At 39.8% G+C, this 14,726-nt stretch overlaps 1 protein-coding gene across 5 annotated transcripts in view; it reads right to left on the reverse strand.

Annotated features, from left to right (window-relative positions):
* Nucleotides 1-1,247: 1,247 nt before the first annotated feature.
* GADL1 (glutamate decarboxylase like 1) overlaps nucleotides 1,248-14,726 on the reverse strand; it is an 87,014-nt gene continuing 73,535 nt past the window's right edge. For all 5 annotated transcript variants that reach the window (XM_075053024.1, XM_075053051.1, XM_075053044.1 and 2 more), the window contains exon 15: nucleotides 1,248-4,214. In XM_075053024.1, coding sequence (XP_074909125.1) covers nucleotides 4,041-4,214 — 174 coding nt within the window. In that variant the 3' untranslated portion in view covers nucleotides 1,248-4,040. The remainder of the gene's footprint in view (nucleotides 4,215-14,726) is intronic.

Raw genomic sequence — 14,726 nt, forward strand, 5'->3', positions numbered from 1 at the left:
GCATTTACCAATTACGCCACAGGAAGGAGGGCAGGCATGTGAGTGCGCCTTACCTACAGCCAATTTCCAGGATGAACACACTTCACTCTCCTGTTGAAAGCCCGTGAAAGTAGCCAATGGGGAAGAGAAGCTGGGCAGATTTTGCACTGTTGAAAATGAGGGGCTCAAATGACACTTCCAGCTTACCTTTGGCTTGTCATAGAGCTCACATGTGACGTAATAGGAGAAAGCAGACTTAGCATTATTTCTGAATTACTCTCCTCTGCCTTCAACATTTCATATCAGTTTTGTAAGACCAATCACGCTACCCAAGGATTTAAAAATAAAAATTATTTGAGCATGAACAAATGCTGTGATCTGTGTGTATGAGGAAGCCTCAGGCATGTAACAGGTTTTTACATGCTCTTACCTGGCATTCTGGGAATGCAAGTCTACCAGTTCCCCTACCAGGCTTTTCTTAAAGGACATTTCTTGTCCTTTAAGGGTCAAATGATATTTGAAAAGCATCTTAATACATCATTGAAGGATACAAATGAAAATACATTCCAATTCAGTCTCACAGAAATAAAGATAAATCTGAATCTCTAGGCACAAACCTTGAGTAGATAAACTGAGATGTTCTGAGTACCAAACTGCTGGTGTTGAAATGAAAGATCCCAGTGATAAAACTCAGGGCCCAATCCAGCAAGCATTTCCAGTTAAATCAGTGGGAGTTAGAAGCACTAAAATCATACATAACCAGACTCTATTGATTAGTGTTAATCTATCACAAAAAATCATATTAGAAGTCTTGAGACAAGGACTGCTTGTTCCATGCACAATGATTTGTGTGAGAGATTTTGCACACGGACCCAGCACAAAATGCCAGAGTTCTCAGAAGATGCATCCATGCAACTAAAAGCAAAAACTGCCTTAGCATCCCTTCTAAGTATTTCCTTCCTTTCCTATTGAAAAAAGATTATTAGAAGTAGACACAAGAAATTACAAACAGCCAATGGATCAGCTTCTATATTGATTTATACCCATACCTCACTACTTCCAGAACTTGGTTTAGCATCCTGAGAGATGGTGCTTGTCAGTAACTAGGAGAGGGAGCTCACGGGCTAATCCCATCTAGCTAGAACAGTAAAAAAATAAATAAAACGGCCATTTCTGCAACGACAATTTAGCTTCTGCGTTTGAAAGCAAGAGTAAGATAAATTGTGACACATTTTCATCCAAGACATTTATTAAAGATGATATGGGCACAGCACACAGATAAACTACATCCTGAAGCAGGGGTGGACTAGGTTTCACATTTTAAAGCTGTGCTGGCAGTTTGTAGTTTCTCTGTCTGGAGTCCTCATAGGTACCTTCTTTATATATAATCTCTGCAGTTTTAGATTGACAAATGACAAACACAGCCTATATTTATAAGGGTGTCATTTACTTCACTTTTTATTAAAATCACCAGCTACAAAATAGACATTTTGTATATACTAGTCCTAAACAGGCAACTATGAGAAAACGACATTAGTCCTGAAACGAGACCATCATATTGTGCACCTGGGATGTGATAAAGGGTCAAAAGTAATAGAAAATGTACGGAGATTAGATAATGTACTCACATCACACTGGAAGGTTAACCTATACCTTTGAAATAATCAGTGCACATGTTGATCAGAGACTTATTTTCTGCAAACATTAAAAAAGTTTCCTTTTGCTCTCATTTAAAAATACTATAGCCACTACTGCTACAGAAAGGAACTGTGTTACTTCAGTTGGACATGCACCATAAGAGTCACAGTATCTGGAAACAGAGAAATGCACTAACAACATGAAGAGAAACAAGACTAACACTTTTTTGATAGTTGTGGTGTCACAAAACACCATGGACCAAATTCTTAGCTGATGGAAGGTGACATAGCACCCCCTGAATCAAAAATCAAGTACTCACCAAGAATCTGGACCATAATCAAAACATCCTGACACTGTATTCTGTCTTTCCCTTCAATGTCAAAAAAGAGAAGGAGAAGGGGTAACAGTCCCGTCTAACTCAAGAAGCAACAGCAAAGTCATCCCATCCATCAATCCAGCACCCCTTGGGTACTCTGCACTCCACCCGGAGTGGCTGGGAGGCTAAATAAGCCTTTTGGGCCCTGAGTTTTAGTCAGGGGTGTTCCAAGATCATGATAGCTGGTATTGTCATTTATTGTCTTGTGCTTCTGGCTAAGTTATCTGTGGGTATTACAGGGCAGAATCCAGGGGCCACATTGTGATATTAATTTTTATATTAATGTCAATGTGGGGTTTGGCTTAAAGTCCAGTGATCACTACAATAGCACAAGAATTTCACTTCCAGGACACTGTTAAAGGCAGCTGTCTAGTGCTGCAGGGTGATTCTTCCTCCTATCTACTGCTCTGATAGTGTGATCTCCTTGGTTATCACAGCCTTGTTAAACTTTCTACACCATCACCCTGGAAGTAGGAATGTCACGCAATGTTGGATCCTGGTACAATGTAGGAAATGAAAACAATAAAGCATTGTGTTCAAAGACAGCTTTCAGCGGGACAGAAAACATTATAGCAGAAGGGTTCATATTGGTCAGTGCTACCTCAAATACAGAATAAGGAACAAACATCAAAACATTGAAGTTCAAAAGGCATTGATTACAGGGTGAAAGACATGGTTATTTCCATTAGTTTGCTGCAAGAACTTCACCCCAAGAAATACATTTCTATCTCTATAAAATGGATCATTTTATAGAATAAAAACAAATCAAAAGTATACTGTAATTGTTAACACAAAGACAAAGTTTAGAACTTAGTTTTGCAAGTTAAGATTGACCAAAAATGTTCAAGCTGTTCATATCCTAAAATCACAGACAGGCCTTCTCTGATCACCACCACCTTACTTTCAGTGTCAAAATATAAATTAGACACTGATAACGTAAGATCAAGTCATCTCAAAACTTTAGGAAAATACAAACAGATGACAAATGAGTAATTTTGCTATATTCTTAATATATAGTCACCATGCATAAAAAATACATATCTTTCAGGTAAATACATTTATTTTTTTCTCTGTTATAATTTTAAAGTGCATCTAGAAGCTGCTAAATAAATCTTTACACTTTAAAATAGAGGAAGGTAAGCAGCAGTTCAGAAATGATAGGTAACTCCTGTTAACAAAGAGGTAAGAAGTTCTAAGTGCTATTCCAATATTCTCAGCTCTGCTAAAGTAGTGGTGATATTTTGGGTGGGCAACACTGGCAATCACTCACTGACTGGGCCCAATGATCATATTTCACAGAATCGCAAAATCCTGTGCATTGGAAGGGACCTTAATAGGTCATGTAGTTTGACCTGCTCTAACCAGGGTCAATATCGGTTGCCTGGGGCTTTGTGCAGGGGGATCCTGCAAACCTCCCAGGATGGCGACTGCACAACCCCACCGAGCCCCATTCTACTGTCTGCCTGTGCTCACAGTGGAAAACCTGGGCAATCCACCCAGTTAGGGGCCTTGAGGAACTCTTCATGTAAGTCCACAATTTCCAGTTTTATCAGTGTAATTACCAACCAGGCCTCTACCCTTAAACACATACCAAACTAAAATATTGACAGAGTAGACAGAGTATTAACTCGCATTTTAAGGCTCACTGAGCTAAATCCACTCCTAACAGTAACTTCAGAGGAGTATTGCCTGCATATGTGATCAGTTTGAGCTACACTGTGCACAGGCACCCCATAAATAGCTGCCCTCCCTGGGACGTAGACACCATTTTCAGAAGTGCTCCCTTCTTGAGGAAACACTTCCCAGAATGGCAGTGGTGCTGCAAGCACCGGCCTGCCCCCGGCCACTCTCAGCCCTCATCAGCAAATACTTTCCTGCAAAGGGGTGTTCTACCTGCAAAGCTCTCAACATCACTCCGTAAAATGACAGTTTCCAAACTATATGTCAAGCTTTTTACTACCTTTCACCAAATAGCACCAGAATGCTGCTGCCATCCTCTCTCCGTAACTACCACACGTGAGCAGCGCCTGGTGCTGTGGAGCTACAGCTACAAGTCCCTAGCAAGCAGTTCAATTTCATCCAGCAAGAAGTCCATGTCCTCTCGACTAACATGCGGGCTGATCACCACCTGGCGGAAGAAGTTGACTTTGCCCTGGTGAGGCTGGTACCCAAGCATCATGCTGCCCTTCTTCATCATCCTTTCTTTAATGATAGGAGCAACCTGAAAATAGAGACAAAAAAGGGTTGATGTCACAGTCAGAAATATGGCAGATTTGGGCAGGAACTGTATTTTGTGACTTATAAAGTTTTTTTGAAGTGTCTGAGTTTTGCATCCCTTCCCACTGCCTGCCCCAAGAAACATTAAAGCTCAGACCTGCAGGTTTAGAGGCAGACTGTGCACTGAGACCCTCAGGTTCTGGGACTCCCAGAAGAATCAGAGCAAGATCTAAAACCCCCAAAAGCCTGCTGCTTGGGGCATTCATCTGTGACATGGGAAAGCTTGGGTTAGAGGTCCCTAGTCTTGCTGATTTAGATCAAAGGTTTGAACTTGGGAAGAACATCAACCGCAGCTGGTAAAAGGCCAGGTTTCTCCCCTTGTGCTAACTAGGCTAAGCCTGACTAGTCACCCTCATGGCCCTTCTCCCGCCACAGCTGCAAAGCCACTCTCCCTAAAGGACACTCTCCATTGAACCCCTGTGAAAATTAAGCTGCCAAAGAAGTCAGTGTGATGCAATACCAAGGGAGAAGACCTGATCCTGGCGCTTAAGATTTCATCTCTTAGCTTTAAGGTGTAAGTAGCATTTGGCTACACTGCTCTTGTGTCAAATGGGGTGAAATCTCATAGGTGTCTCACTGCAGAAAAAAAATCATGCGTAAGATTGGCAGAGTCTGGTCCTTATAGCTGAACATTTGATCTCATCTCAGCAGGGCTATTAACCTTGTCCAATTAATCTTGTGCTTAACTTTAAGCGTGTGAGTAGTTCTGTGTTCTCATGCTTGAAATCAGTCATAAGCTTAAATGCATTGTCGGCTTAGGTCGTCTATTCCTTGGAAGACAGAATTCAACATAAATAAGTATTTTGACAGAAGTAGTATTTTTAAAAATGTGTTTCATTTTAATATATTACTAATAACACCAATGTATTTCAGAACAGTGTGTTCCTTTTCTTCCTTTTGTGATGGTTTGACTTTGAACTAAGCAAATAGGTGTATGACCTAACCTTAGTTTCTGCATTAATTTATTTCAGCTCTAAAAGTTAGTGCCAGAAACTACCACCTGATGTGCAAAAGAAAAATGATGATGCTAACCTTGCCTTAATAGCTTTATTTTTACATGGCACATTTTAGTAGGCAAGTCCTATACAGTTTGCTTAGATAGAAACAGCTAAGGTTTTCAACACTAACAGCCCAGCTTTCCCATATTTGTTTAGTGGCACATGTCTAAATTACCATTGTTTCAGAATGTAGATTGAATTCAGAGGATGAGTGTTTATGGTTCTAATTTAATTTGCCTCTCTGATTTTGGTTTATCTTTGTGACAAAGCTACGTGTTTTATTTAGTGGGGGTTTTTTAAGCTATGAGAGTGCTGGAGTCAGAATTCTAACTGAAGTCTAGAGTGTGACATCAGTATGAATTATACACATGAAAGCAATGAATATCCTTTCAGAATGCAATTTGCAATCAGAATTTTGGGGTTTTTGCATATTGCTACAAGCAAAAAATTAGAAATAAGTTGTGAAAGTAGTTCTCATAAACATTTGGGAAACAAGAAAATAACAATGAGGACAGGAACACTCAGAATTACAGCAGAAATGTTAAGAAGCATACTCCGATACCTTCAGTCACATTCAATAGTACCTTTTCCCATAAATCCATAAAATCTAATGTGGACCTCCAGGTGTGCCTCCTGTGTAAAAATTCTAATGAAAGCTACCAATGAAATCACAATTCTGCTGCGTATCTGCAATGCATATGTCACTTAGAAACAGAAGTTATCAAATACATCCCTATACCATCAGCCACCTGGGTTTCTGTCTGCCTAGCAAATGATTCAAGGATTCCTCAATTTTCTTGTTTTATAGCTCAGAATTACTTCAGACTAACCTCATTTAGTCCATACTCAAGAAAAAAATACAAACACTGGAGTTCTGCTTGGATAGAGATGGTAGCTATTTTGCATGAGACAGCCTTCTTCATCCTGAGAAGTATTTTACTCAGCAAACAATCCTCTCTGCTTCAGATCAAATATTCCAAACTGCATCCTAACAAACCACTGAATGCAGTACTGTGCAGTGCTAACACTAGGGCAAAACCTGGGTCATACAATTGTTCTTGCACATTTTCCAGTGGTGGAGTCAAATGGGAGGACTCTTGGTTGGGAATACTCCTGGTTATGCACACTAGTCAATAACTTTGGGTTGCTAAACAGTCTCCTACTTCTACAGTTTGCGTGTGTTGCACCCTTGAACAGTGCATGAGGCTACTAAGGGCTCTACTCTTCCATTATTATTCATGCCAGCTATGGCCTGAGATAGCAATGACACTGTGACAATGCTCAGCAGACATTGTGCCCAGGAAGCATTGTGCTGGGCACCATATAGATAGAGAAAAGAAAAAATTCCTCCCACCTCTGTACTTGACAAGAACCCCCAAGTGACTTCTACTCATGGAATAAAGGCACTACAAGTGCAAGGGGAGAAGTGAATTCTTCTTAATATACTTCCTCAAGCTCTTCTTTAAGATTCAAATCCCTACGGCAACTTTTAGCCTTTATTGATGTTCCATCAGAGTTATTTCATCTTTTGTATCACACTATTGATTCTTTCCATCTCAACACCCAGTGCTCCACAATCCATCATCCCAAAACGTGCAGTAGCACAAATGGAGACCATGAAAGCAAAAACATTTAGAGCTTCAGTAATTTGAGGACTGTAAATATACCGCATTTTAGTAGGTCTTCTCTAATGGAATGGAAAGGTAGAAAAATCTCATTTTCATTATCTCATTTATTATCTTGTTCATCCTCCATGCTAATGAAGTTGTCCTCTTAATTTGAAGTGCATCAATCCCTTTTTGATGGCAAAACACTTCCTACTTAAAAGAAACAAAATATGGGCTTTTGGCAGGACTATTTTTGGAAAGGTTTTCCATCAAGTATTTTGCATGTTCTATTTGCTAACGTGATGCAGTCAGTGTAACAAAACTATCAGGGATCCTACCCACAGAAAGCTGTGAGGAACAGAATATATGCACAAATGCTTAAGTACATGTCTCGCAAAAGAACCATTAAATGATACATGCATGCTAAGGCTTGAACTTGAGGATCACAGGGTACGACTGCTAACTGAAAGTAAAGGCAGCTACCACTTTACAGCAGAAAAGTTAGACCTATAAGGAACTAATTGCCTAGTGAAGAGTTCAATGAGTTTAATCCCCACTGAAGTCAATGAGATTTGAGGATGCTCAAATATCAGAAGGAGCTGCACAGCCCCGTTCAGGATGGGCTCCTCAGAAAGCAATTTAGTGAGAGTGAGATTGCTTCACCAGTCCAATTATTTTACTACGGAACTTACTTCAAATTGTAAATCTAATTCTTTATGTTACCCGCCGGTGGAACAGTCTCAGAATTTTAAGTGTAACGTATCCTAAAACTGAAGTCCTCTCCTTTGCTCCCTTCACCACTTCCTTCCCACTGCTGGCCTCCCCTGCCAATCCACCCTGGAAATTATTATTTCAAGTGCTCACTTCACCAGCGTATTAGCTATCAGACATGCCCTTCTTTCACCCAGGAAGGTGGAGAGGAGGTGCAGCGCATGGAAGACCATCTCGCAGCAGAGCTGCACACATTGCGCTGTGCAACTAGAGGCCCAGGGAACTGCTTTGCCTGAGGACTGATGGGTGCATCACAGTCTCCCCATGCAGACCTACACAGAGGCTGTAACATCTCGTGCTTCCCTTACTTTTACTAGCAGAGGTTTTTAAACTAGAGCAGCAATGACATAGTGGTTTAGCTCCTTCTCCATTTATACCCAGGTGACAGGATAATCTCTTCTCCCACTCTCAGCCAGCACTCAGCCATACTACAAACAACACAAAGTTTTAGCCCTAAAGTTGGGCTGTTAGCTGTTTCTAACCAGAGTCCAGACCACAGCTGACCCTCCTATATATTCACATGGAAGATGCCAATATTCCTTCCCAGCACATACACACACACAGAGCAGTGTGAGAAGTAGCCAGGACCAGCTTGGACACTACAGCTGAAGTATCTAGTGCACCAGGAGGATCAGGAAAGCAATATATCTCTCCATATCTCAAGTGTCCTTGAGAAGAGTGGTTCTGCACAATCGTACCACAGGGCAATACCTTAAAAACCACTGTGCTCCCCCTAATTGACTTGTCAATGGCATTCAATGCAAGTTTCTCCAACACTTCAAGAATTTCCACCAAGCTCGGGCTGTGATGGCATAACACACTTCAGCAACCACCACTGAAGACAGACTCATCAATAGTTGAGCACATTCTCAGCAGGAGAAGCATGTACCTAGTGTCTCCAAGAGGTCATTCCCAAGTCTGGACACTTAAAATCCTTTCAGAGGACTTGATGAAACACCTATTTGAGATAATTTCTTCTTCTTCCAGCTAGCAAGACCTCTGAAACCATTCTCACAGTGGTCAAGCTGTGTAAGCCTGGTTCTTAAGCAAAGAACAATTTCCTAGCACATGGGTTTCCTAGGCAAAGTGAAATCTCCAGAGCAGCTCTGTTTAATAGGTGCATTAGTCACAGCACAGTATTATGCTTTGGAATTCATTCACTGTAAGCTGCCTCCTGTTGAACAGTACGGACATTTATAATTAGAATTGGTTTGTAAAAGTTTATTCTAACTACAAAAAAAAACCCCAAACAAACCAACACCCCAAAACATAGTAAGATAACCATTTGCCTAGCTTTTTCAAATCACACAATCCTGTTAACTTCTAAAATATATACATCACTATTACCAGCTTATAGTTCAAGTCCTATCCTTAGTCCAAAATAGTTGATGCTTTCTGATGACAAGGGACAGAAAAGAGTAATGTAGCTCTTTTGTTCAGCTGAGGTAAATCCACTGAGCCCTCAACCCCAACTGCACTAATGCTGCTAGGTATGAATAGCCAAGTAAGTTGTCCTAAGGAGAAGCAGAATTTCCCAACAAATATGCTACCTTGTTCTTCTTGCTTAAATAAAGAAATAAGCACCTACTGATTTTAATTAGCCCCTTATTTTTCTGCTCTAATGTTGTCTCTGACAACTGCAATTAACAGATATTCTGAAAGTACAAGAAAGCTCGGGCTGAACAACTGCAGAATAACTGCTGATAATGGAAGACTATGCCCAACCTTGGTTATGAAACTCTTTCTCCATGCCCTCCCTTAATCTGTAAGGGCTCTCATTTTAGACCTAATCCAGTATTTTCAAACTGTCCCATCACAAACTATTTTCTATGCCTCTGACACTCTACCTCTGTTACCTGAATGCTACTTGTACTGCTGTCATTCTCACAGACTCTACTCATATTAGTCTAGCCATACCAGATGTTGACATATTACAACAGCTTTTCCAAACTGTAGGCTAGAGGCTATGCTCTTTAAAAGCAACATTCTGTAGATTTTGTATTTAAACACTAAGGCAACAGGAATGAGTTGCAAATTGATAACAATGCTGGGTAAAAACATTCTGCTAAGCACTGCTAAGCAATGAATATACAAAAATATTTTGCTTCAGGGGAAAAAAAAACATTGTGAATTTGACAAATAGCCCAAGTGAAAAGATAGCATTAGCCAGAAAAATAAAGAAACCAGAAAAACCTAAAGGTTTTCTAATTTTTTTAAAAGAAAGGTATTTAGAATATTTGTTTCAAAACACTGTTTTCAATTAAAACTTAAATTCAATTGGAAATGACCCATTTTTATTGCAGTGAGTAGAAAAGGACTCAGGAAAACAAAACTAACCAAATTGTTTCATTTTAGCTTGTCTGAAAACTTTCTGGTAAGCTAAAACTAAGAATTGCTTCCCGTTTCTTAATTCAATGGCCAAACAAAAAAATCCATTATTTGTACAACCATAAATATGTGGGATCAAAAGTGCTGACACTGCTTAACTGAAACATCTGTAGAATTTTTGGCCCCCAGAAAAGACAGAAAGTATGAGAAAATTCACAGGACTGCCTGTTCTGTCGGCAAAATTTGGCTGGGAATTTCATGTGAACAGCTTTGAGTAGCGTGGATGACTCGGAACGTGCTAGCCCAGCAAGTGCTACAAAGTCAGAATGCCTATAAAAGCTAGTGTTAACACTGGCAACTGCTATCAGAAACATTTTTTCCAAATCTTTTGGACAGTCCCCAGGTTACTGAGCATCTATGCAACATAAAGCTGAAGAGCTATTCCAGCTGCTGGGAGCAGTGACTCCCAGTCACTGGACCCCATTCTACTCCTCCTGAAATTCATTTCAAAATTGCCATGGACTTCAGTGGAAGCAGAATGCAATTATCTAAATTTCCTTCTTATGTGTCTGCTTCAGGTGGCACTTTGCAAACAGCCTTCAGCTTTTACTAGAGAAAGGCACACTCACAGTAAATCAATGACCTTTCTAGGGATCCACAAAAGCAGGCTAGACAGTGTTGGAAGGACAGGAGCATATTAGCAGCTCAAACTATTTCTCTTCCTCAAATACAGCCTTGATGAAATTTTCCAAGGTACCAAATACTGCACTAGAAATTGGCTGAAGATTTGTAGCTGGAAGACAAAAAAAGTCGCCCTTTTGACAAAATGGAAAGATCACATTCTCATGATTTCACAAAAATGGAAAACACATTTTGTGTTCTTGCCTCAATTATTCCTTGCAATGAAAGACAAGTTTATACAGCACAGTCTCTCTCAACTAACCACAAAAATCTATTTTGGCTACCCCAGAAGGGGCAAATTTTCATTTAGAAGTTAATGATTGTTACTTAAAAGGCAACCTATTGGCTATTCAAAGTCTGACAAGTTATGCTTCCTGCTAGAAATTACCAGTTCAGATTCATGTATATACATAAGAAAACAACTGTTGTACAGCAATTGCCACCAAAAAAGTAAACAAAACCCCAATTCATTGAAGTATTTGAACACAATTTTAAACTTCAACATATGGGCTATTAATTTCAGTGGGTCGTGACAATACTGTTTCTTATCTTGCTTAAATGACAGCACAGTGGTTGAAGTACTAGATACAGACTCAACAAATAGGACTGGTCCCAAACCCTGCCAGAGGCTGTTTGGACAAATCACTCTATCTCTATTGGGTAACATGTTTCTTCTTCCCTTCACAGGAGGCATATAACCCTTCCAGGCAGTGAAGTCTCTATGTGTTCATACATCTATTGTAATCAGCCCTGATACCTCATGGGTGCTCTGTACGCTAGTATGATATATATTAAATAATTTATGTGCCAAATAGGTCTCACAGACATCTGTCACAGCATATCTGCTGCATTTCCCAGTGTGACTGCAGAAGATAACTTTGATATCAACGATACCAGTTGGCATTAAGTAAGAACAGTAGCTAGCATTTTAATATTGATCATTGGATGCAATACAAGTGAACAAAACACTTTCCTTGGTTGGTTGTAAACACAGAACTAGCTAAATACTATAAATATTTGGAAGTAATAGTGCTTTCAACATATTATAACACTGAGAAAGTATATCCTCCACTGGTAAATATCTTTTCTTGCCTTGTGCTGCAACATCAGTTGCTGGCTTTAAAACAACAGGCTTTTTCCCTTTTGGTGATAATTAAAAACAAACTCAGACCATTTGTCAGCTGTCACCCCAACCGGGACGATCGAAATACCAAATATTTGCACACCCAATCACAGCTTTGTTCCTGTAGCCAAGGCGGTCTGTAAAACCCAAACATGTTTTTCTTTTGTCTAGAATTTGTTCTGGGCCCACATCCCTAAACCACTAATAAATTATTGCTGTACACTATTGCGCCAGTGTTCCCCTTGTGCCACACCAGGCAACAAAAGGAGAAATAAGTGCATTTGTCAAAATAGCAGTAACCACTTCCACATTCTTCGGAGCAACTAACATATCAAAGGAGAACAGATGCTGCTGTATTTTTGTCCTGATACCGACATTCTCCATGCACCTTCAACCCAGGGCTGTGCGGTATGTCTACGCTATCATATTTTGCACATCATCTTCTCACTCGTTGCTTTTTGCCAGAAGACACATAAATGAACCCCACAAATTACTGAAAACGACCTGACTAATAGGAGATGGTGGGTTGGCTTTGGGTTTTGATTGCCTTAAATGACTTCTTTAGCCAGCCATGTATTCAACAAAAAGTAGCCTTCAGACAAAGGCTTTTACACTAATGGTATTTGCCTCTGAAAAGGAGGAGGCAGAACAGACAGCACCCAGAACAGAGTCAGCACTTAAAGATGTTTGCATGTTTTTACTTACAGCTAAAATGTACATTGGTGAACAACACAGCTTTTCAGGTGCACAGTCCCATGTTATCTTCTGTCTGAGCACATGTGGCTTTTCAAGACAATTCACGTGGATGTCTTATTATTTTTCTGTCATTTCTGTGGTGCTTTACCAAGGTCTTATTAACAAGCCACGTAGAAAGTGTAGGCATTGAGAAAACTCCAAAAGCTAGCACACAACGCTATGGATCCAGCGCTCTGATCTGTTTAAACAGTAGCAAGAGAGTTCAGAGCTACTGGTTTTATAAAAATAATTTTTTTAAAAGCTTTCATAGTGTACATGAAGTTCTTCCGTGCAACGTTTTGTTAAGTTCCCATTTTAGCGACTAGGTTTTCCAGTCTTTCAACCCTGCCAAAGACAAACTCCCTTTCTCCATCCAGGATGAAAGGGTAGCTTATTATCTTGAAAGCAAGAGTAACTAATCAAAAAAATATCCTTTTTAGTTTGTATGCATAGGGATGAGCTTCTGTTCTACTCCACTGGGGGAAAAAAGAAATCACAGTGCAGTGTGAACGTCTGGGACTGGGAGGAGCACTTTACAATAGGAAGGTTACATTATATGGTGACACAAATTCAAAAAACTCAACACACCTCTGGTGTACAGAAAGGAATGTCACTTCAGAAACTTGGAATGATTCCCAACTGTTAAGTTCTCTATTTACTACTTGCACAAGTCAGCTTCTGGCATAAGGTAGCAGCACCTTCTGTATTTGCATTACAGTAAGGATTAAAGAACAGTAATGCATCTTTGTTCATATTCTTTAACCAGATCTAAATAAAAATAAGTATTTCAACAAAACTAGGTATCTTTTATGTCTTTTATTTTTCTCCTTAAAAATATCATAAAGACTTTCTCAGAGGCTGCTTACAATCTCTTGGGAAGGATGAGGGGATACTGTCTACCATGACCCAGACTGCTACCACAAAAGCAAGGCTGCTGTCTGATCTGATAACCCAAATTAACAAAGAAAAGGATTCCCTTTCCCCCTCCACCCACTGAAATATAGGACCAATAACTGTCAGTTACTAGAATTGTTGTGCCTGCCTGGGACTCATTTAGCTTAAGCCAGATCTGGCCGTGAAATAAAAGCCACCAAACCCTTCCACGTGGAGCCCTATCAAAGTCAACAACACTTTTTCCATGTACATCTTGTCCCACGACAATGTTCATTCCAGCTCTGCCTTCCTCCTCTCCTCATCCCCAGTGAGTAGGTTTTCCTTTATTTTTTATCTACAACTTACATGCAACATATGTTACAAACCTCTGTGCTTAAATGCATAGACAGTCACGAAACTGAAAGAACAAAGCAGGATCCCGAGGGTTTCAAAATTCACAAATTTTCTTGCACTTTGAAAGTGTGGAAAGTAAAGAGAAAATAATTATTTGCACCTACAAGTATCTGCAAACTAAAGAACCAAAATATAGGTAATTATGAATAATAAAAGTCTCAGGTAAATAGAACTAGACTGCAGTCAATCCCTAGATAATTTAAGGGCACTTGGAGGGGGAAAGGCACATTGGGCTCAAAATTTAGCATCTCTTTTGCACAGATTTGTAACCTTAAAGGAATACATGGAATAAAAAATTTGCTAACCTTGGGCCTGCTGTACACCCCTATAGATCTGGCTCAGCATTCAGGGGCACAGATTAAATCCTCTCATCCTGTACACCAAATTGCTTTAAGAACCTTGTTCTTTCACCAGTCTGACCAGCTATTCACTCTGGACCATGGCAAATACCACAGCTACCTATAAATCACACCAAAAAAGGTAAAAATGGTACCATTAGAAGGAAAACAACATCAGGGTGAAAAACTTGCATGTTTTTGTCAGGCTTCCGCACCAGCATAGATATTTTGGGGGGGGGGGCAAAAACAATCTTGAAAGCAGTTACGATCTACTATATAAAACTCATCCATTAAAGTCTGCTAGATTTCACTTCTTTTATTGAAAAGGTTCCATAGAATTTAATAAATACAAATAATCTTCCTAGAAAATTTATAAAGGCTCCAATTGATCCATGGCTCTGGAGAAGATTCTCTACATTAATCAACATTCACCTAAAGTCTGCCATTGAAGTCATGGGGAGTTTTATAGCTGAATTCACCTGCAGTAGGCTAACATATTTCCTTACAACTCTATCAAATTTGAAAGGAAGGTCTAACCACCTGCTGAATGGATATCCATCCAAGCATTTTCTACTGCTTTTAGAGGAA

This window comes from Buteo buteo, chromosome 2, assembly GCF_964188355.1.
Source record: "Buteo buteo chromosome 2, bButBut1.hap1.1, whole genome shotgun sequence".
In the NCBI taxonomy this organism is placed as follows: domain Eukaryota; kingdom Metazoa; phylum Chordata; class Aves; order Accipitriformes; family Accipitridae; genus Buteo; species Buteo buteo.